Below are 23,572 nucleotides of genomic sequence, written 5' to 3'. Positions count from 1 at the left end.
TGTATGTTTGTGTGTGTGTTGTTTAGACTAAGAGAAAGAGTAAAAGAAAGAGATTAATGTGCATGTAAGCTTAAATATTATTGATACATTCTAGGTATCTAGATTAATGGAAGAATGAATTTTGTGTCTTACATCACATGCACAACTTATTTCTATTTTGGTGGATATGATCCCCACCACCCAAAACAGTGGATTTTTTACTTGACAGAATTGGATGGAACCATCAAAAGACCATGCAATAAAGCCTAGTCCTGGCTTTGTCTTGGTACCATTGCCTTAATGACTAAACAGTTAATGTGACCAAAATGCAAAGCTTGGTTTGTGTAGCTTGCTTCTCAAGATTAGTAAAATTGCAAGTGTTTATGTGATCATGAGCAGCAAGTAGCTGCTTGGTAAATGAGTGAATGGGTTGAAAAGAATGGTGCGTTACATTATAATCACCATTATTATATCACAAGTATAAACCATAGTTAAATAATAATAATTTATATTCGAAATAAATGCATTTTGTTGTTACAAAAAATCTCTTTTTTTTTACTGAATCAAGCAAAAATATTGCCCATTAGTTCCTATTTCAGGTTGGTCCGATTTCAAGTGAAGGTTTGGAAAAATGCCATTGGGGAAATTACTGTCTGTCGTTCACCTTCCATTGAAATGAATGACTTCCGGTCTCCGTTAATCTGACAATGTGTGAAATTGTGCTTGCAGCATTAGCAAGATGTTGTACCACCACAACCTGCCAGAAAGGCTTTAATGCTTCTTGGCATAGATTCGACAAGTCTCCGGAGCTCTACTGGATGGATGAACTCCATTTTTCCAAAAGATATTCCCCCATTTGCCTCTTGGTTGATGGTGGTGTACAGTTCTGTCTAAAACAGACAAAATCTCCCATAGTTTTTTAGCTTGGTTCAGATCTGGTGACGTAGGCTAAATTGTCATAATTTTCATACTCACATCATCCAGTGACGGCTTTTTACCTATTTGAAAGTATCTGCATTTTCTCCACTCACTCATACAGTTTTTTACCCTAGAATTTGTCACCAACCTGTCTTTACTGTGTCAGTAATATGCTGTATATTACTCAACCTAACTATATCATTGCAGACGTTATCAGACTTGCAAAAACATTAATGAGTGATTGAAGTCTCACCTATTACTACCAACACCGAAGCTCAGCTCTAAGTCTCACTCAAAGTCAACTTATCAAAGACCTTTACATGAAAACTCTCGCCTCCTGCGGCATGAAATAACACCGAGGCGATGTGCTCGGTGTCGCACACAGGTGAAGCCCCACAGAGAGATAGATTCTGATTTGCTTTGATGAATGACCATTACCATGTACTGATTGCGTCCATAAAAAGATGGCAGACTGGTGCACTTAACTCTGGACCCTGCGTACCTCACAGGTTCCAATGCATGTCACACTGAAATAAGAGCTACCTGTCGAAACCAATCACTTCATCAAGCTTTTCATTGATGACAGGCCTCGGCTTAAATTGAAGAGTTGTTTGCTGAGAAAAAGAGGGCTATGGTGAGCAACACGTTAAATGTTACTGTGGAATTGAAGTCCTTGGCTCAGAGGGAGGCGGCTGAGGAAAAGTACAAACTTCTGAAAAGTACAAACTTGATTGAAATTTTTTTCCTGCCCCACACTCCAGCTTGCATTTTTTTCTGAGTGTGTTTTTTTTTTTTTTTCTGTTTGTGTATGATGGAGAGAGTACGGGGTTGTGGAAGGTGCATTGCATCATTAGTGGGGAGGGACTGCTTGTGAGTTTATCAGTGAGACAGAAAGGTGTCTGATTTAGGTAGGTTGGAGACGATATCACGTTTGTCACAGACATTGGTGGCTAGGATGTGGGGTTGCTATGCCAACCGCAGGCACAGCTGGTCTAGCTTTGGAAAAGACAATGAAGCTGTGTTTCAGCGGGCAGTCATCAAATTCAGACAAAAGGAAGTCACAGAGCAAACAAAAAAGGTCACCAGGCATGTTTATTCACAGTTTGAGTTTGATATAAAAAAAACAGAGATCTGTATTGTCAACTTGATTGCGTTGTTTGTTTTCCCCTGTGAGGAAGAGCCATTACTGTGTATAGCATTTCAGGTTCAAGTACTTTTCTATTTGATGTTGTCGATATCAAAGGGAAGATTAGCCGTGCTTCGTACGAGACGTTGATTCCTTTTAGCATCCATCCGTCCAGCTCTCTAATCCATATTCTTCAAAGGCAGGTGGGCATCTGAGATTCTCAACTTGTTTTATAAATAGAGTGTACCTGTAATTGAACTACACAGCTGACATGTCAGAAGAATGGGTGATTTTGTCAGGGAAGGCATGTAAAAGTAAGGCTCGCTTTCTCCTTCAGTTGCAACATCTTGTTTGTGGCTGTCAGTTTCCATTTCAAACTACATCTACTCTGAGAGATAGACTATAAGCAGAAGTGACGCCTGAATGATCAATTCCCACATTTTCAAACTTTTCTGTTGAAGCCAGGTGAGGAGGAGATAGGAGGTATTACATATCTTTCTTTGGCATCAGTGCTTGATATTAACACCAGCTACCTGCCCTCAAGCAAATACTGGAGCTGGTTGCTTGGTGTGGCGAAGGTGGCAGCCACTCTGACGGATAGTCAATACATCTGGACTTATTACATTCTGCACACAACTTGTCTGAGGCAAACAAACCAAACTAACAAAATTTATTTGCTGCTGCTTGTTGACATTTTTTGAAAAATAACACACACTAGCAACCCTATCTGCCTCACTGGAAGGGCACACTCTTTATTCAGCCAACATGATTCAACACAGGGCCCTCTATACAAGTAACTGTTAGAGATAGTCATTCAACACAATGTGTAAAAAAAAAAAAAGTCTACCTGCACACGAACACTGATTTTGTAGACTACAATGAGAACTGAACACACAAATGGTCAGCCTTCAAAGGATAATGCACTCACAATACTACAAAACACTGTAAACTACCACACAGTCACATATTATTTTTATTATTCACTTATGCAGTATCTTTTATCTCTTTTAATGAATATCTTGTTGGTTAATTTTCAGTTTCACTGATGCTTTGATGAGTGAACATTATGGAGTTTCTAGTAACTTGAAGATACACATGAAGCACTTTCAAGCGTTGATGTCACCATTTGTAGGACAATCCACAACCAATTTTGTAAGGCATTGTGCGTACAATTGAAACTTTTCTCACTTCGTGGCACAAAAAAGGCGAGTTTGTAAAAAGTTCAGAATGAGTCAATGTGACCAACTGGGGTTTGAGTCATAAAGGCCTTGGGATAAGATCAGTGGCTGAGGTTGCTGTGTTGTATTTGTGTATGAGGGCCTTTCAGTTATTGCAGAGAGACGGGGGAGAGAGAGACAGACTGGGAGTCAGTGAGGAGGAGAGGAGTTCTGGGCTCTCTGCGAAGCTTGGCAAAGGCAGACAGGCTGCACTATCCTCTGGGGAAGATTCAATTATAAATGATGCTTCCACTCGGAGCCATCTTGGAATCCCTTATTCTTTAGGAGATCTTCTTCACCTAATCCTCAGCAGGGTTTGGTGTGGCCTGCCTCAGAAGTGATATGCCTCACACACATTGTGTGTCATGCATTATGAATGATGCGAAGGAGACACTCATGTCCTAATTTCGCTGAGAGCAGTGTGAACATCAACACTAGAGCTGACAGAATGCTAATTTTTGCCATAGAAAGAAGCTGGATTGAGTCAGGTTTTACAGAGCTTTAGTGTGCAAGTGTCCCAACAATTTATTTGCAATCTTTGTGTGTTTTCGCCATCTCAAGTTGACTTTTATCCGCCTTTTCTGCCCATTTTCGTCTGTCTCTTCTTCTTTTACCCAGCATCCTCCTGCGTCTCTCCTACCTCGTACCTTCTTTCCTTTCATCTCTCTGCAACGTCTCTCTCCCCTTTCTAAAAATTCTACTGGTGGCGGCGTGCAGCATTAAAGTCGGCAGACAGGTCTTCTTTGTAGCCTAGAGTGCTGCGTGGATCTCAGCTGCAACCCCCCTATTCCCTTCTCCCTCCCTCCTCCCCCCAGCCTCTGAAATCCTCTTCAGACCCCCTTCCCTCTTCCTCATCCTCTTCCCTTTCCAACCAGAGAGAATAGGAGCTGACATCTCCAGAGAACCGAGAAAAAAATCATTTAAAGCCCTTCCTCTCTGTCCGCTCGCCGCTACAACAGAGAAGAGTGTCAGTAATGCAGCAGGAGGGGGAGACGGGGGGGTTGGAAGAGAGAAGAGGGCGGGTGGGTGAGACTTGCTATCCGAGTTTCGCAGTAATGAGGGGAGAGTTGTTATGGCTCACCTTCTGCTGTTCAAGTCTGTGTGTGTATGTGTGGGTATTTCCGCTTCCGTGTACTCACATTTGCGCCTTTGCAGTGTTACATGAAGCTGAAGTGAGGATACATGACTGCTTCGTTAATGGGTGTCTGTGAGTCCATCTCCCCGTTCTTCTGTAGCGATCTGAGGATGGTTTGACATGCCCGTGAGTAAGGAACCAATGTATTTTCCTGTTGCTCTGAGCAGAGGGAGGTGGGGCAGAAGGGGGGCGCTGAACATCTCAGGCTTACATCTATGCCACTTGACTCTCTCTCCATCTGTGTTCCTCCATTCTCTACGTCTGTCCTCGTTCCTACTGCAAAAAGTGACTCTTCTACCACTCTCCCCTTCTCTCCCTCTCCACATCTCCCCACTTCTGCCTCAGCAACGCGATACAGATGGCAAATCAAGCTGTTCATCATGGAAATATGTCAAGTATGTCCCCCACCAATGAAGGGTGACAAAAAAGATAAGAACTTTTTGATTGAGCCATCTCACCGTGTGTTGCGTCGTTGGAAGTCATTGCACCTCAAGTGTTTCTGAGCACAATCCAATTACATACATTCCACATTGATTCTAAGCCACAGGGAAGAATTAGCTATTGTAGAAGACATGCAAATAACCCTTTAACAGTTGGATAGTTCATTATGCCAGCCAGGTAAGTCTCAGGAGTAATATTCAAGCAAGGGATACATTTTATGATCCTAACAAGAGTAATGGTGGTTCAGTGTAACCGATGGAAAAGGGATGTCAAATAGCCCTTGGGCCAAATCTGACCTAGCAGTGAGTATGGTAACCTTACATAGCATAGCCTGCTCAGGTCCATTTGACTAAAATGAATTAAAACACCTGTGTGGGTGTGCAGGGTTTATAATATGTCCTTCGTTATACACTGCTGCTGTATGGACAGTTATATAAGCTTACCACCTTAATGACACATAATAAGTAATGTTAGCACTTTTCATTTTAATTAAAGAATACCATATCTGGTTTAAATATACAGTTACTCTGCCACTTTTATTTAACCTGAAGAGAGTTGAGTTTCTCTAGCAGATTCTATTTTCTAAAATGTTATTTGATGCAAGAAGACTCAGTGGTCTGATATTGGGGTAAGTTCGTTCTCTGTTACACTGAGAGGCCTCTACCCTTTTTGATATAAATGTGATGGACAAAATATAACAAACACCTCTTAGTAACAGCAGCACAAACAACCTACAACCTTTTAAATAGACCCTTCAGTTTCAACAGCACCTCTTTAAAACACTTTTAACCAAAGTGAAACATTATACCCTCATGAAGGTAGGATTTATTACAGATATGCTGTATTTGACTGCATTAGTTTAAGCAAGTTGTACCTAATAAAGTGGCAACTGATTGTTCAGCATCGGTTACACCATTAGAGCTGAAATGATTAGTGAATTAATCGATGAGTCGATCGATACAGCTAATTGTCAACTAATTTGTTAATCGATAAATAGTTTGTCTTGTTTCAAGAACAAAGCGAAACATTCACTGGTTCCAGCTTCACAGATTTGAGGATTTGTTGCTTTTCTTTGCCATGTATGATAGCAAACTGAAACTATTTAAACATCCCCTCCAGACATGTATTGCATCACATATAAATAGTCTGCTTGGAACAATAATGTGTGTCTGCAACAAAAAGTATAATTTCCACATTAAAATCATTAAAAAGGCATCTATTCCTACCTCATTAAAAATCCCAGAATCTCTGAATATGCAAATTTTGTTCATTTCTAAAGTTTTTCTGCTGCACACAAGATGTTTCCTATTTTACTGTAGTCCATTCTCAGTGGATGTGCACTGGTGGCTTTAAGTTTCTACATCACACTGTACAAGTTGCATACTGGACCAGGACTGACTTCTAAACTATTTGTGATGTCACAAATCATGCTGGTAGGCCCTGCCCCTTAAAACTCTGACATATCTCTCACATATCATTCTGCAGTGAACATCCAACTGTAGGAACAAGAAGAAAAATTTCTGAGTGGAAGGGGACAAAACAAGCAATTTGAAGACGTAACCTTGGGTTCTGAAAAATTTTAGCCTTTTTATATATTTCACAGAAAAACTGAGAATAATTGGCAGATAAACCGATAAATATGGTTAGTTGCAGCCCTACGCACAAGCACAATATGTTCATATGCTCCCTGTTGACATTGCTCGTTTCCTGTCACCTGCACTCTCCTCTTACCCTCTGCACTGGCACACACAACCGACTCCAACAAAACGTGTCAGCACTAAATCTCACTGCAGCAGAGAAGCCTTAGCTTCTCTTGGCATTGTTGGGCAACTGTAGCACAAAATACAACCACTGTAGTATTTGACTGCTCAATCCCAGTGAGCGGAGCTGCTGCCCAGCGGCTCAGACTTTATCATCCTGGCTGCTGCTGCTGCTTTCCTTCCAGAGCAGCAGAAGCTGCCCGAGTTTCTGCCTCGCTTTGTTGCATTTGCTAGTGGGCTCTGGCTCATAAAGTTAGAATATGACTCTGACAAAATGTTATACAATATAGAGTAAGCCATACAATCCTCTATGCGCACTGTGTAGACTGGGAAATAACTTTCTAAGTTATAATCGCAGACTGTGCTGTGTTATCGCCTAGTAGTTTTCTGCCACCTATTTGGCAAGTTTCCTTTATGTTTACACATGACTGTTCCCTTCCAGTCGTCATACTTGATACAAAATAATTACATACATATAAAATTTAATGAGACTTAATATATTTGTATTTAAAATGGCACTTTTAGGGCAGATCTTAGTAAGACTCAAGAAAAAAATGTGTGTCTCAATCCCAATTCTGTATTTTACTGCACATACATCATAATACAGCGCTGACTGCCTACAAAATCCTTCCACTCTTCACTATGCATGCTCTATCCATTCTGTCTTTGTTTTCTTCTCCATTTTTCTGCCACTTCTATTACCCCTGGTTTTTGGCGCGTGAATCCATATAGTGTGATAATGCTACAGCTTATTATAACAGAGAAACAGACAGTGTAAATCATTCAAGGCTGGCTGTTTTCTTTACATAGCCATTCTTCACAACACACTGCCCTTCATCAATCATATTCTGCATTTTGTTCAGTGTCGCTGATGAGAGATGGGACACATGGCCACCATGTGTCGTGACAAAGTAGAGACACACATACACAAACACGTGTATATGCCATGGAAATACATTAAAAGTCCAACAGCACACATGCACGCACAACTGCATACATCTGTAGCATTTTAGCCATTTGCTGTACACTAGCTTCTGGCAACTGATTGAGGATAGAGCGAGAGAGTGGGAGCATTCAATCATCAGTCTCGTCCCTCACTCTATCCCAGAGGGGAGAGGCAACAGTTGGAAATATGAATTATGAAATGATAAGAGGTTGTAAAATGGAGATAAATCCCAGTGATTACACAGCTCAGTATCTCACAATTTGATTCCTCTGCCAATGATTCCTTATTGTAGTTGTGTAAAGGACAGCAAGCCTAATAATTCCCCATGTATGAAGCGCGGCAGGGGAAAGCATTGTGATGATAGAGTTCTTTTGAACGTGATTGAGGAGGCAATTACATTTTGCATCTCACTTTCAGGTTTTTTTTTTAAAGGCTCCTCTTTCTTTTCCTCATTCTCCGATGGCAGAAAATTCAACCACATCAAACCGTGTTTGTCTTCTTTTTCCATCCCCTGGGGTGCCAGCGCTGCAGAAAGCCCAAGAGATAACAAGGGGAAAGACATAAAAGCACATAAACAACACACACCAAGGAGAAAGGAGAGGAAGTGTGTGTGTGTGTGCTGGTGGATGTGTGTGCGTTCATAAGTTCATAGACTCATACGTGTCTATGCAGATGACTTTGAGTGTGTGGATGCATACTCACACAGAGTTTATAGCATTTACCCGCTACAGTGCTGTGCCTTGTGGGTAGCTGGCTGTGGCACCTTTTTTCTTTGTGGCTGCCCATACACACATGCACACTCAAGTACAGGCACACACCGATCCAACTTAAAACTAAACTTTAAACTTAAAATTAAAATCTTGACCACCGCCTCCCTGCAGCCTGTGCAGTTGGACAGACAGTACCAGTCTTTTACTGTAGGTCCTCTACCAGCTGCCTCTAAACAGAGGGTTTTATCACAGCATGGTGTGAAGCCTGAATACAACCAATTACCCAGTTGTAACAGACGTGCGCCATGGCAGCTGCTCTGCTCTTTTTGCTCTTTTATAGATAGCATTGTTGCCTAGTACAGTTCAAATCTGTATGTGAAAGATAGAGAGGGAGGAGAGTGTGCAAACATGCCTGTAAAAATTGTATGTAAAAAAAAAAATGTATATATATTTTTTCAACTACCGTAGACTGAGTTGGAGCAATGGCTTAAAAGGGGATCTCCTATGCTCCTCCCAGGTTTTTCCCACTGGTCAGGTGTATTGAAACTGGTGACCTTCTGTCCTTTCTGTCTCTGTGTGAAAATGCCATATCCACCTCTTTTTTTTCTTTTCTTTTTTTCTTCTTTTCTCTGGTTGGGTAATGTCACGTGTGGGGCCTGAAGGACAGGACATAGTTCTGTTCTGCAGACAGGTGTCCTGACCTTCTGTCTGCACTCCCACGCCTCAGGGGACCTCTGCGAAATAGAGGCCAAGGCTTTGACCTAGTCTCTCATCTACACTTTGTCTCTAAACGGAGGCACACTGCAGATGCAATGAATCACAACACTGGAGAGTAATGCATCAGTGCAATGCCTTTATTTCAGAACTAACACAATAGCTTTTTAAGGCTCATACTGAAGTATTTTATTTAGTTGTGTTGTTAACTATCAAAAAAGTATCAAAGAAAATCAACATTGGTCATTATTTCTTCCAGAGGGCTTCCTATCTCCCATCCCTTCACTCAGGAATCAATGGAGCACCCATATGCTACAATTAGATTTCAAATGGCCTCCCTCCAGTACCCACTGGCCATGGCAAGATTACATTATTCAAAGATGGAGATGAAAGTCCCCTCTGATCCACCAAAATAACATCTTGTGCAGTAATCTGTTTGTAGATTTGATTCCTTTGATGATATTTTCCCTGTAGTTGGCTTTTCACCAGGACGTGATGGCTGTGGAAGGCATGTGTGTTAGATGTTTCATTTCTGCTGTTTACTGGCAAAACGTTTCAACCTTGCAAGCAACAATGGCAGCAAGTTGTCGGCGTCCGTCCCTGAAAGAGTGCCAGGAAGGAACACTATAGCAGATGAAATGTCTGTAGTAATTACAAAGAAAAGTGACACAGGATTGACGGCAAACTTGAAGAGGAGTTTCACAGCCATTTTCCAAAAAGCGTATAAAAGATTGGGCTGCTTTTACCTTAGTGCTTTAATATGTATGACTGGATCAACATCCTAGAGGCTGTATCAGTCTTTGTTGCACTCTTAACAAAACAAATCAAGGAGCAAAAACAGTGTACAAGCCCATCACTTTGGCACTCTGTTACAGAGATTCCTTTTCTTTAAAAGTCTTATTAGTGAACCAAGTTATCTTCCAGACAATGAATGACATTGTTTTTTTTGTACTCTTTTAATTACATGCACATTTTAAAAGGTTTTTGCCAAAGCACTAATGTGAGATCTTCTTGCTAATGTAGAGCACACACTGCTGCAAAACAGTGAAAGCAATAGGCACATGTTGATTTATTTCATTTTAATGAAGAAAAGCCTTAGCCTTTTCTTCATTTTTACATTCTGCTTTAAGACTAGCTGATTTTTTAATACTGAGTAAAAAAAACAACCTTGAAAAGACTATTGTTTATTAACAGTTTTGGGGCCCGGGTTAATGCCCCAAGGTGGTGTTAGTTGAGGTAATTGAGAGTAGGCATGCTAAAATATGCTAGAAAATAAAAAATATGCCAAATTTCAATTATACTAGTGCTCCCTACATCCACACTTGAGTGGAAAAGCCCTTTGCCCTGTAGTGAAGTTATTTAAATGAAACTCAACTGACCTTGGGAGTTCAGCCTGGCCTCCACAAGTCTACATTTCCTCACAGTCACTAACCACCATTTTCTCTGTTGAAATCTTTCGGCGAGTATCAGAAATGATATCACACTTGATGATTTTGCACACAATGACTGCATGAATTGATATGCAGTGGACTTCCTCTCCCTGTGTGGATATACAGCCGGTGCAGTCTGGGCCCAGCAGGTTGTTAGGGAAATGTGCAACATTTCAGCGATCTTGAGTTCTCTCTCTTCTCTGTACTTGTGCAGATAATCACCCACTTGTGTGATTGCATGTGAGAATGCATCTTGTTTTGAGTGTTTGCATGTACCAGACGTGTTTGCACACTTTTTATACTTGAGCATCACGATGTGCATTTATGCTTCCGTCAGCCCGCCTCTCTATGTGTGTGTGTGTGTGTGTGTGTGTCAGTCGGAGTGTGTGTGGCTGCCTTTGTGTGTGTTTCATGCCGAACATTGTCTTCTTGAAACACTAAGCAAATCTCCTCAATGTGATAATTGGCTCCCCGGGGTGCTTGTATCTTTGCTGCTCATCATCGTCATCCCCTCCAGAAAAAAGAGCGTGTGTTAGATGAGATAGGCGAAGTTTGCTCGTTTGCTGGGGAAACTGATCCCAAGTCTGCCTGAACTCTTTTGGCAGGAAGAAACTTTGAGGCAGTGAGACAGCGGGGCCAGATCCGGTGCAACCTGGCTGCAGGCTGCTATCTGCTCTCTTCATGGCATCAGGGCCTTGTTTTCAGCCAGATGCCATGGAGGAAATGAGCTATTTGAGGCAGGTGATATATGATGCAAACATCAGCTCCAATTGGTGCAATGTCATTGAGAGCAATGGAGAGATTTTATTGTTTCTCTTCAGGAAAAAACAAAAAGAAATCTCAAAGGGAGGCATCTGTGTTAAACCAGCCATGTACAGTTATTAGTTACAAGTAAAGCAGTTGTTTGAGGCTCGGGATGCTTCACTTGTTTAGATATTTTTCCTGTCACAAATACGACCTCAGTTGGTGGTTTGCATTGCTGTCACCTGAGGTGTGTAAAATGCAGACCTGTTTGTGCGCTCGAAGGCAAATAGAGACACTTATCTGGTCGACAGAGTCTCTCCCTCTCTCTTACTCCCTCTCATCCATATGTTCTTGCAGTCTCCAGGGTATTATGGACCACAGAGCAGATTGTTGGCCGCTTCATAGGGGAAACAGTGAGACAGCTGGGCACCCATCACAAGGCCAAACAGATGTTCAGGTGACTTGGGGAGGAAGTGAATGGAAAAGAGAGGAACGACAGGAGGTGGGGAGACGGAGGGAGAGAGGTGATGTGGAAGAAAGGGATGCAGAGGGATGATGGAGGCAGAAAAAAATGAATTCATGTATTGATGCAAGAACTCTGAGACTTCATTAGCAACCCCCTGTCAGCCTCAGAGATGGGCCAAATGCTTTCCACTTTCCTTAGGCCGCAGGAGTCTGTTTCTTCTCCCATATTGATTCACCCACAAGTCTATCTGCGGTGGGTCTAATGCCTTTGATCTCTTGATTATCTTTGCCTAAATGTGGACAAGATGGCTAAGCGGCTCAAGGATTCAGTGCTTTAATTCTGACGCACCTTAGGGAGCATTCAGAAGTTGGAATCGAATCCGACCCTGCAACCAAATAATGAAACTTTCTTCTTTTTTTTTCTTTTTTTTTTTTTGTTACACGTGACTAGGGAAAAAAAACAAAATCTGCAAACATCTTTCACAGATTCTGTGGCTCAGGGCCAAGCTTGATCCAATCAGAGCCTCTAATCTGACACAAATCTGCATAGTGGCTGATGTAATAACAAAAAATGTAATTCTGGTGAGCTTCTCTACCCCCACTGGTACTGAGGACCTTTTTTCTGCACTCCATTTGTCAAATTAAACCAGACGAAGGTTCTTCGATTTTCTTCCCCCCTTCTCTCCTTTCTTGTGCCCGCCTTTGTTCTTTGGTTGCAGGTCTCATATATAATACATGAGGATTGGGAGACTTATCCGGTTCTGGTCATACTGGCTGTTATTCCCTGGAAAGGGGCTATATTTAAGAGCTGGATAGGTCATAGATGGCGCCAGGGGAACTACTGACTTCTACCCAAAAGGTGGTGGTGGCTGGATACCATTAAAAATCTAAAATAGATCTCGACACATTTACACTGTAGCAGTGGCAAAGTAGCAGTAAAGGAATTACAGTTGTTTTAGGTCTTAATGGAGGTAGTTTAGCTCTAGTTTTGTCAGAAAAGTGTCTTGTTGGTGACGGCCCTGTGCTCCCTAGTGTCTAGTTACAGTATGTTTGTACATCACAGAATTGAATTTTACATCTGTTATCTCTCTTTACCTTCCTCTGCTTCTCCTAGAACAAATCTAATTGCTTCCCTTTTTTATTTCTTGTGTTTCCACAGCTGGCACCACATATATCTTTGGTAAAGGAGGGGGTCTGATCACATACACGTGGCCAAATAATGAGAGGCCAAGCACACGGACGGACCGGCTGGCAGTGGGCTTTAGCACTACTATCAAAGACGGCATCCTCGTCCGCATCGACAGCGCCCCACGTCTGGGTGACTACATCATGCTCCACATTGTAAGTACTTATTTTGTCCATTCACAATTGAACATTATTTAAAAGCTTCATAGCACATTCACTCTACTGAAGCCATTTATTGAATTATATTGAGGCTAAACATCTGCTTCAAGCTAATTATGAACTGTTTTTCTAAGCCAGTTTAGCACCTATGAATTACAATAAATGAATCTAAGCTTGTTTTTTTGCCATAAGCACTCATGTGGTTTTAGCATCACAACCACAATTGTAGCTGGCAGAGATGATGACCACAAACACACCATTGAATCATTCCTCAAGGTTTACTTATTGCAGTCTTCAGGCCAAATTCAGCACATCGTACTCAAACTGAATTATACAAACGGTGCAGATCCATAAAAGAAAAAAAAAAGATAACTTACTCCTCTACTCTAAGTCTCTGCTCGCCATCCTCTTCCAGAATAACCCTACTTCTCCACCATTCGAACTGACTCCCAGCATGAATAATGAATGTGGTTCTCCATACATATGCAGTGTATTGCCACATGTTGGAATAACATGATAGAAACAGGGGGTTGTGAGTTGGAATTCTTGGCCAGTCGGCTGTGCATCCATGCAGCATCCTAATAATCTCACTTTGCGACCTTGTGTTTGACTCGTTTACATAAGCATAAAGCATTTACATAATCATCAACAGCAGCTAGATGAATGCAGAGCGGCAAGTCAGTGCGATGGAGATATGTAGAGGCGATGCTGGGGGTGGGTGGGGGGTAGTTGCTGCTGACGCCATGCGAAAAAAGATGTGATGATGAGGAGGAGCTACAGTTGCTAAAGCAGATTGAAAGTCTTTTTCTTCTTAAAGAGCTCCCCTCATCTCCTGAGTGCTGGCCATGTGGTGCAGAAAAGCAGCCATCTGCTCTGTAAAGATGAGGGCCAACAACAAGCAGTTTTGAGCTGCCTTTACAGTATAGAGAGATAAAGTGAATGTGTGTGTTTGCCTGTGCGTGAACAGGTGAAAGAGGAAGTGGAAAGGCATGAATCTAGAGGAAATGATAAAGATGTACAGTAGCTTGCGATGGCGACACGGGGAAACGCCTCCCTGCATCCCTAACCGACTGAGTAATTGCAGGAGTCCCTAAAGGAAGGAGAAGGAATGCATTTTTAATTCTGCTTTTTAGATATCACAGCATAGCTAGCCAAGCAGGGTATCTCTAATAATTTGGCTGCAAGTCGTTGGGCGGCGAATGTCTTCATTCCGCCAGTCTCATTGCGCTAATGAATTTATTAATAGAAAAAAGCAACTGGAGATTTCGCCAATTCATTTAGAGAAGCAGCATGTTCTGAACACTGTAGGGTTTTTTTGTGTGTGCTGCGTGGGTTAACATTGCACTGCTAATATTTAAAATGATTTATTGACAGCCAAGGGTGTAAAAAACAAAGTGGATTTCATTTAATATTAACAATGATTGTACCCTTAAACTATAAAATACTTGGCTAAAATTCACAGCACTCCAAGTCTCCCTTTTTCCCACAATTACATTGCTATTGAACAAGAAACCAAATGAAGAAAGCTGGACCTTTTGCCACAGGTAAACAGTAAATAATTAATTAGACCTTCAGTGAATATTTAGCTGTGAGACTGGTGGATTTGGTTACATCTTGAGAAAAATAAACCACAGCTTGACCTCCCTTCTAATGTTTGTTGTTGTTATCTGAATAATAGATTATCATTTTCGCCCCACATTTGACTTTGTTATCCTCCAGTTTTGTATTTGTGTGAATATTGGCTCTATAGTAAGGTCACAACAATATGGGTATGGTCTAATTTGCAGCTAAAACAACTTTGCAGTCTCTATAAACTTGATGTGTGATAGAAATGCTATTAAATTAGAAGATATTCCGGACCTAGCTGAAATTACATTAAATAACAACTGACAGACGTCAGGTCTTGGCTGTCAGCGTTTTGTGTTTAGTAATTAATCTGAAGGAAAAGGTTAAAGGTGTTACGCTTGTCCATTCTAGATATATGTCTAACCAAAGGTCTGGTCAAGCCCAGGGCCATTACCTTAGCCTTTGCAATTATTAGGTCACTACTTGAGAGTCAGAACACTAAAGTCAAGACACATTAAGCACTCTGTAACATCTTTGATATCTGAATATTTGACATGGTGGAGTTAACAAAAAGGAAAAAGCTGAGTTTTATACTCTTTTTATTGCATACAGATACAAAGCTTTTTAATAAAACTTCACAAGGAGAACGTGAATGTCTTTGACTGGCCTTGACTGAGACTTAAGCATCTCGTTCTTGCAGTTTGCTCTGACAGAAAAAAAATGGGCGTACATTGCATTTTCTTAAACATGCAGAGCCGAGAGCGCAGAGGAAAACAGACATTTTGAGGCAAGACCTAATCACCGACTCCCTCCTCAGTCTCCCTCTCTCTTTTGCTTTCTTCATTATCTCCTCTCCCTCCTCTCTGTGATTAGCTTACGGCTTGTTTGGCAATCATGAATTAAAATGCTGATTGTAGTGTTTACATTTTAACTGCTAAGAACAACTGCATGCTTGGCTTGAAATCTGAGGGGCAATTTGGGGTAATTTGCAGAGGTGAGCACGACATTTTGCCATTGCTGGTGTTTCGTGTACGAGTTCATTTGAGTTCAGATACAGAGCGTGAAACAGACGAGGATCCTTGTCAGGTGACATCTTGTGTTTGGTGTTGCATATAGTAAAAGATCATCTGAATGTGTATGTGGGGTTGAAGTGTGTGTGTGTGTGTGTGTGTGTGTGTGTGTGTGTGTGTGTGTGTGTGTGTGTGTGTGTGTGTGTGTGTGTGTGTGTGTGTGTGTGTGTGTGTGTGTGTGTGTGTAAGCTTAAATCCATGACAGAAAAGCTCTAAGCCGTGGGCTAGATGTGCCGGTCGTGACTCACATAGTCTCTCACCAGGGACTGCACATGACTGCAGGTGAAGATTACCCAAGATACACACATACACATAGAGATAAATCCTTCAGAATCTCATCTCTGCTACATCATTTAAGTACAACTTAGAAGAGCAACTGCCATAAACAGACAGAACAATTAATGACGCAGACTTAAAGAAAGAAGCTGTATGCTTAAAAGACATTGAGGTAACCTTATTACAGAGATAAATGTGGTGGTGAAATTTTATTAAAGGTTTCAAAATTGTCAGAATATTGTCTGGATATGAAAGGAAAATCGGTACCTTCTATTTCTTTGAAGACACTTTAACTGTGATTGCTGAGGTATCATCAGTGGCAGTGAAAATCTCAAGGTAAATAAAGGATAGATATGAGTGCTGCAAAAATATACATTAGCTAAGATGCATCCTGTAATTGAATGCTGTAGTCTACTATCTAAAAAGGTGAATTTCAGAAATTTAGAGACAGGAGAGACGGAGAGACAGAGAGAAAAGGGGGGGGGCATGACAGTCCTGAACTGGGTTTGATTACAGGACATGATATTAACATTGTACGTGCCTCAGCCACCAGAAAGACCCTGTCTTTTCTCCTTTACATTGTTTGAACAGTAGAGTAGACCAAGGCGAGGGAGCTGAGGCCAGGTACCTCACGGCTCCAGTGAGCCCAGATAAACTCATTTCTGCAGAGACGTCGTAGGTGACAAGTTGGAGTCAGGGGGAGCTGGAATTGCAAACGCTCCATCAAGTTTCATGTCTGGCAGCTCTTTTGGTTTCCAATTAAGGGAGAAAATCACAGCAAGACACCTGACAAGATAAAGACTGAGTATTGCAACACCTTCTCTGTAACAGGTAACTTAAAAATATGCCTCACTCCATACAAAGTCATTACAATGAAAACTCCAATCGCCGCTTTATGGGTAAATGTGACATTAAAGCTCTTATAAACTGAGCTGCATTTGTTTGAACTATAAACCTTTCTTGTTGTGATGTATAGTTTATTACTTGTTTGCTTTTACCATTTCAATCTAAACAGGGATTATTTCATTTGAATTTGAAGTTATGTTAGAGAACTGTTAAGAAGCTTTACATTTCGTTACAAAATCACATTAGTAGTCATATTTTTTTATGGTTTGCACTTGTGTTCCCACTTTTTGGGTTGATAATTGTATTGTATTGTATAATTTTAAGTTTTGTTAAACTTGGATCATATTTTATGAAGTAAATATTTTCTGGTTTCCCTCTGATGTCCTCTGGCTGCTCTGCCTCAGCTCTCTGTGCAATTGATGGAGTTTCCTGATGGACAGATAGCTTTACCCATTACTAAAATAACTGCTAACTGCTGCTAACTGTAACTACCTTTAGCTAGTTAGCTGTGCAAATAGCGGTCCTATTAGGTTTAAAGCTTAAAGGACCAGTGTGTAGAGTTTAGTGGCATCTTGTGGTGTATCGCAGATTCGCAAAGGAGGAACTATGGTGGTTGCAAATTGCGCGAAAAAATGCGATTGGCCCTATCTAGAGCCTATCTATCTAGAGTTTGGTTTGTCCACTGTAGAAACATGGCGGTTCAACATAGTGGCCTCCATGGAGGGCGATACACGTTGTCTGTTGATATAAACCTCTCATTCTAAGGTAACAAAAACACAACAATTGTTATTGCCAGGTGATTATACACTAATGAAAATATATCTATGAATATTATATTCCATTTATGTCAATAGAACCTCCAAAATGTTACACACTGGACCTTTTAAATAAAGCTTTATTGGTTTTATTAAACCTTGTCCTCCCAGCGGTCCAAAGCTCCTATGCTTGCAGTCAGAGCAGTCAGCTGAATTTCACAGAGGCTCCAGATATCTTAATTTGCACACACAGTTTCCGTCTGATCTCACCCAGCACATGTAAAACACAAGCACTCACACTTTAATCTCCATCTCTGGAGATATTTTAAATCTTCATCCTCTCTCAAAAACATACATCGACAACCAATGAAGCTCATGTTTTATAATGGAGCGATGGCACACAGAATTCCATTACCCACTTGAGTTTTCCCCTCATGCTAATTCATGGGGAGGAAAGGTACGACTGCTGGATAATTGAAAACCCTAGTGCAGACACTCAGATGCAAGTTGGGGAATGAGATGAACGGCTGTGGATGGTAAATGCTATATTGCACAGACCATGCTGTATCCATTTTCCCATCGCCCTTACATACTTTACATGCATACATACGTTTATATTTCAAAGAATTAATGCAGAAGTTCAGATGCATAATTCATTCTGTTCTTCACTCACTCCTGTCTTTCCCCATCTATCCATCAGCTTCTTCTCTTGTCTGTATGTGTTTATGTCTAACATTGTCTGTTTCGCCATCTACTTCCCTCCCGCCCTTTCTCTCCCTCTCCGTCTGACAGACCTAATATAAGATGTTTGATGTGTACCTGTGTGCATCAGCGCGTATATGGCCAGCAATGTATTGCCTCTATCAAGTTACCCTGCCTCGGCAGAGAAAGATAGATATTATCGCGGTTATGGCTCATGGCCTCTGATAACATTACAGCTTCTTATTTGAGTTTGTATTTCCTTACCTCCCACATTTGATTCCCCCCACAGAAATAAAGAGCTGGGAAAAAATACCTCACAGCTGTTTTCACAACTAGTTGCATGCAGCACATGCAGTCAGCATTATTGTAACTTTGTTGATAAATAAGTATTTCTCTGAAGCTGAACAGCAGAGCCGTTTTTATCTACAGTGCTTCATTATTCCGATTTTCCATGTGATACAACAAACTGTATTATTTCACCTTATGACTGTTATTTAAGCTAATAAACAACCAAAAGTTATCATGACAAGAATATTACTGGCACTAGCACAGGTTGTCTCTTATGAGGTCAATATATAACACCAGATTATTGACACTATATCTTCCCCGGGGGTGACACTGTTGACATAATGACTTTTCACAGGCGGCTGAGCTTAACTGGCACAAGCTACCAGATGGTGCATGTGTGTGTAAGGTTAACCTTTACACTTACATAAGAAGATGTGACACACATCACAATGGATCATTCCTGTATGTTTTTATTGGGATTTAAGGGCTGCAGTTGGTAGGGTGTGTGGTTTAAGAATCAGACAGGTTTGATTGATTAAGTTTACTTTGATGATACAGAATTAGGTTTTTCATGGATTTTACAGACATGCTACACAAATTAGTAAAATTCTTGATTATATTACTAATTAAAGGAAGGTTGTGGTAAATTAAAACTAGATTATATTGCTCTTAGTCAGTAGTGGCAAATATTTGTGTGACCAAGGTCGGGTTTTACCTGTTAATGGGCAAAGAGTTTGCAGTTTGACAACTCACATTTTGTATGCTGCCTCAAAGTTTCCATTATATACAGTTCACACAGCAGACTATACTATTTATGTTCAGAGAATCAAACAGTACTCCTACTACTATTACTATTGTGGATTCACCATTCAAACATTTTACTCTCCCGATACTGAACATTTTGACATGTCACAGTAGGAAAAGCACAGGTGTAAATAATAAAATGAATGACTATGACAAGGTAAAAAAAAAAAGAAGAAGCTAAAATTAGGCCTGGGACTGTCGTTGCACTAAAACCTGAGCAAATGAATGGAACTGATTATGGAAACACTGAATTTTATAATGATAGTGACAAAGGAACTCAATCAGTCACATCTGGCTGATACCATATCCACTTTATAAGATGAGAATTATATGATACCAATCCAGAGTATCAGGTACATCCCAGTAGTAACTCCTATGATGGAATAATGTTACCTGACCTCTAGTTTTGTGTGTGTCAGTTATGGCAATTTGAATAACACTATTTTACTGAGGAATATGCACCATGTGACCACAGAGTTAACTAAAATAATGACTTGTCTTAAAACTAGACTCTGAGACACTGCCCCTCAACAAAACAGGGCAACGGGACTAGCTAATAATGCAGGACCTGCATCAGTTGATATTATAATTTGGTGCCGCAAAACAAATTTGGAGTTAATATATTACTACAACCAACGGACATGCAGTGAACCTGGGACTTAAAGGGCCAGGCTGGAGTCTCAGGCCTCGGGGCAGTTGTCTGCTTTGCCTAGTTGGTAATCCAGACTTGAATTTATGTTTTACTTGTTTTCTTGACTGAAAATCTCTTGTTATTTTTTAAAAAGGGACCTTCTCCAGTACATTGATGGTGCCGTTGTAAGAATATGGATGAAGTAGATAGATTAATTAATTAGTTAGTTGATTTTTTATATTTATTTGCCTGTAACCATCTCACTCATTTTGACAGTCTTATAGCATATTGTTTTTTTATAATGTTTAGAGAAGATGGTGATAAAGTAACCCCCAGAAAATCCTTTAAAAAAAAGTGTATTGATATTGAATATAACAGAAATGAGCGTCCTCTGGCAAAGTACCGTCACTGCCGTTCGTGAGTTGACAGAATAATCAAGGATGGAGGTTGAGAGTTTGGTGCTTGAGGTCATTAATAATTAACTTGGACAGGCACCTAGGCTTTAACTGAAAACACAGAAAAAGATGCGCGGACACACTTAAATGCACATTACACAGAAAACCTTTTTGCATCTTGCATTCTCTCGAACAGCGCATGCATGGATACACAAAAACATATGTAACACAAGCCCTGGCACTCTTTTATTTCTCCCTCTTTGGCGCCCATACACACCCGCCCACACACTCACTCTCACTTATTCTCTCACTCTCCCCTATGGACATGTACATATATAAACACACACACACACACACACACACACACACTTCCATGGGCTCCTTCAACAAATGCTCACACCACGGTACACTGGCGCTGACACTCCAAACATGATATGAGGGCTCTTCAGGGACATCTGCCTGTCAGTCATCCATGTCATCCAAAGGCACTTCGGGGGAGAAAGTTTATGTAGCAGACCCTCTGATACACACACACACACACACACACGTATCACCCTCCCGTATCACCCTCCCAACCCCATTTCATAAGCGCAACAGCAAGTAATAACTGCTCCAGTTGGACAAACAGAGCGACATTATTACAATGTTCCCATGTGGTCCATGGCCTTAGACCTGGCCTCAGTGATGTATATTTTATGGATTAAGATGAAAAATTCAATGAGAACCAACAAACAGTGTGCCTCCCTCTCCTTACTTGCTCTCTGACAGCCACCCCTCTGGGGGATGCTCGTGTTTTCACAGCTTCATGGTAGGACATGAATCCCATTCTCACAGTGATGAAGAGACAGAAGGGGAAGATGAAAGAGACGGAGAGGAGAGCATCGTGTACATCCAAAAGTAGAACAAATACAAGAGGCTGAATGAAAAAGAGGGAGGGAAAAAAAGAATAAGAAGAGGTGGGAGGAAAGGACTTGGGGAGAGAGATGGAGAGATGTGGGTATTTTATAATTCAGAGCAGGATCAGAGACAAACTTGGCTCAGATAGGTCTCAGCACATTGGCTGTGAATTCCAAATTATGTGTTGCCTTTCTGTCTCACTCTGACGCCACCCCTCCCCTCCTCTCACCACTCGCTACCAGCTTTCTCCCTCTTAACTCTCACTCCTTCTTATCTCTCTCTTTCCTTCTTTTTCTGCTACAGTGCAACAGCACTATTGTTTTTATACTAAAAGCTAGATTGGGTGCTGGTAGGCAGTCGGTCACTCGGTTTAAATTCAGCTGCAGTGCGAAAAGCATCTTTACTAAAGCTCCTGGTAGAGGCCAAGGTTATACCCACAGAGGTGTGGACAGAAAGTGGCCATTTTAGTGGCGGCCATTTTATTTATTTTACTCAAAACTCTACTCTGGGACATTTATCTGTTATGTCATCAGAAATGTGAGGCTATTAGTCCTAATCAGTGTTGGACAGGTTACTGGAAAAATCAATTCCTTATTCCTTATTACACATTAAACATGGACTTTACTGACTGCTCAACAGAAGAAATGATCTGTTACAGTACTTTATGCTACTCAGAATAACTGGGTCGAAAAAGCGCTCTAACAAAGCTGCCACACACACCTGTCACATTGTCTCTATTTTAACACATGTAGAAAACACACGTATAAAGCACATTTTGGAGAGATTTACTGATCATCAATAACTTGAGCTACCCTATGACTGCACACAGTTCTTGCAGTGAGGCTGAAGAGGTCACACACCTTCCAGCTCTGCATATAGGCCAGCCAGTGGCTAACTAGTAGGTTTCGGAGTTTGACGCTTTGGAATTACCCTGAGTAAGTGAAACCCAAATAGTGTGACATTTTGGCAAAACATGACCACCCTCATGTCTGTACAGTAAATATGAGGCTACGGCATGCATGTGGTTAGCTTAGCTTAGACTGGAAATAGGCGGATGCAGCTATGCTGGCTCTGCCTGAAGGTAACAATAGCCATATATCCCAGAGCCTCTAAAGGCTCTAATTAACAATCATTAAACACATTATATCTCATTTGTTTAATCTTTACCAAAAAAAACCGACAAGTTGTTATTTATTGGGCATTACTTGTTGGACAAATTCCTTAGTTAATTAAAATTTATTTTAAAATATGGAATGTAAATCCCAGGACCACATTTCACTTTGTGTTAAAGAAGCTAGCAGAACAGCAACTAGCTGACAGGAAGTGATTTCACTGACTTTCTAGACCTCCTCCAGCCACCCTGCATCGAGCTAGGACGTCCCGTACCAATGTGCACCGGATAACCTTCCCTTCCTCCTCCATTGGAAAGCAAACAAGTGGAAGCTTCTACTGGGACCAGTGCATTCAGTCAGTGGGGAATGCAGTACTGCCCTACGCTGCTCCGAACAACACATAATTCAGTCTTTAAGTAGCTGCACTTTCTAAGATGGAGACAGATGTTCTCTGAGATCAAAGCGCTTGACTTCAGTCAGCCGCGGCGTCATTTTATAATTTCCTCTATTTACCCAGCTCCAGACGCTATGCTATGTGTGCTTGAGTGATGAGCGGGACAGCTTGTGACGAACACCTAATGAAAGATCAGAGGGATTTGGAATCGATTGAGGTGTATCTCACACACAAGGCTAGGTGCCATCTCAGCTCCAAAGACACTCCTAAATCCTCCCACAAGGCACAGCGTTACCCTGTTACAGCCACTCTGTGCTCCTCTGCCGTCTCTCACCTGAGCCGCCACAGGACAAAGAGACAGATAGGAAGACAGAGATGGAGTGAGAGGGAGGGGGGAGTGAAACCAAATAAATAAATAAAAAAGACAGATTCACATTTTAGCAAATTGACTCCCTTTCGGATTATCGACAAGAAGGGGGGGGTGATGAATTGCGGGCCTGCTCAAGTGATAAACGTCAACATTAGAAAATAAATCTAGCGGAAAGAAGGCACACAAAAAAAATCTTCTGCCTTGAATATCAGTGACGGTGTGGCAGATTGGCTCACTCACAAACACACACGTACATACACATATGTACACACTGCAAATGTATTCATGGAGGATTAAGCAAGAAGTTGTTTTTTTCCTCTCCCTCTCTCTCTCTCACTGATAAAGAAAGAGGGGGATCAAATTTGAGTGCGAAACTCCTTCACAGATGGAGTGAAAATGTGAAAGTCAGTACCTGTGCATTTTACCGACTGTGAGTTTGTATTTATTTAATCCTCCCATTATTGACTCTCACCATGACAAAGCTCTATTGACAAGGAGACAAAAAAGACTATATCACTTTTTTATGAAGCTGGGATC

The 23,572-nt window shown here is 41.2% G+C and overlaps 1 protein-coding gene across 9 annotated transcripts in view; it reads left to right on the top strand.

The window, feature by feature from the left end:
- nrxn3b (neurexin 3b) overlaps positions 1-23,572 on the top strand; it is a 279,282-nt gene that overhangs the window by 196,109 nt on the left and 59,601 nt on the right. For all 9 annotated transcript variants that reach the window (XM_051408679.1, XM_051408673.1, XM_051408671.1 and 6 more), the window contains one exon: positions 12,745-12,926. In XM_051408679.1, coding sequence (XP_051264639.1) covers positions 12,745-12,926 — 182 coding nt within the window. The remainder of the gene's footprint in view (positions 1-12,744; positions 12,927-23,572) is intronic.

This window comes from Dicentrarchus labrax, unplaced genomic scaffold, assembly GCF_905237075.1.
Source record: "Dicentrarchus labrax unplaced genomic scaffold, dlabrax2021, whole genome shotgun sequence".
Classification (NCBI taxonomy): Eukaryota; Metazoa; Chordata; class Actinopteri; family Moronidae; genus Dicentrarchus; species Dicentrarchus labrax.
This window is presented reverse-complemented; position numbering and strand designations above follow the sequence as displayed.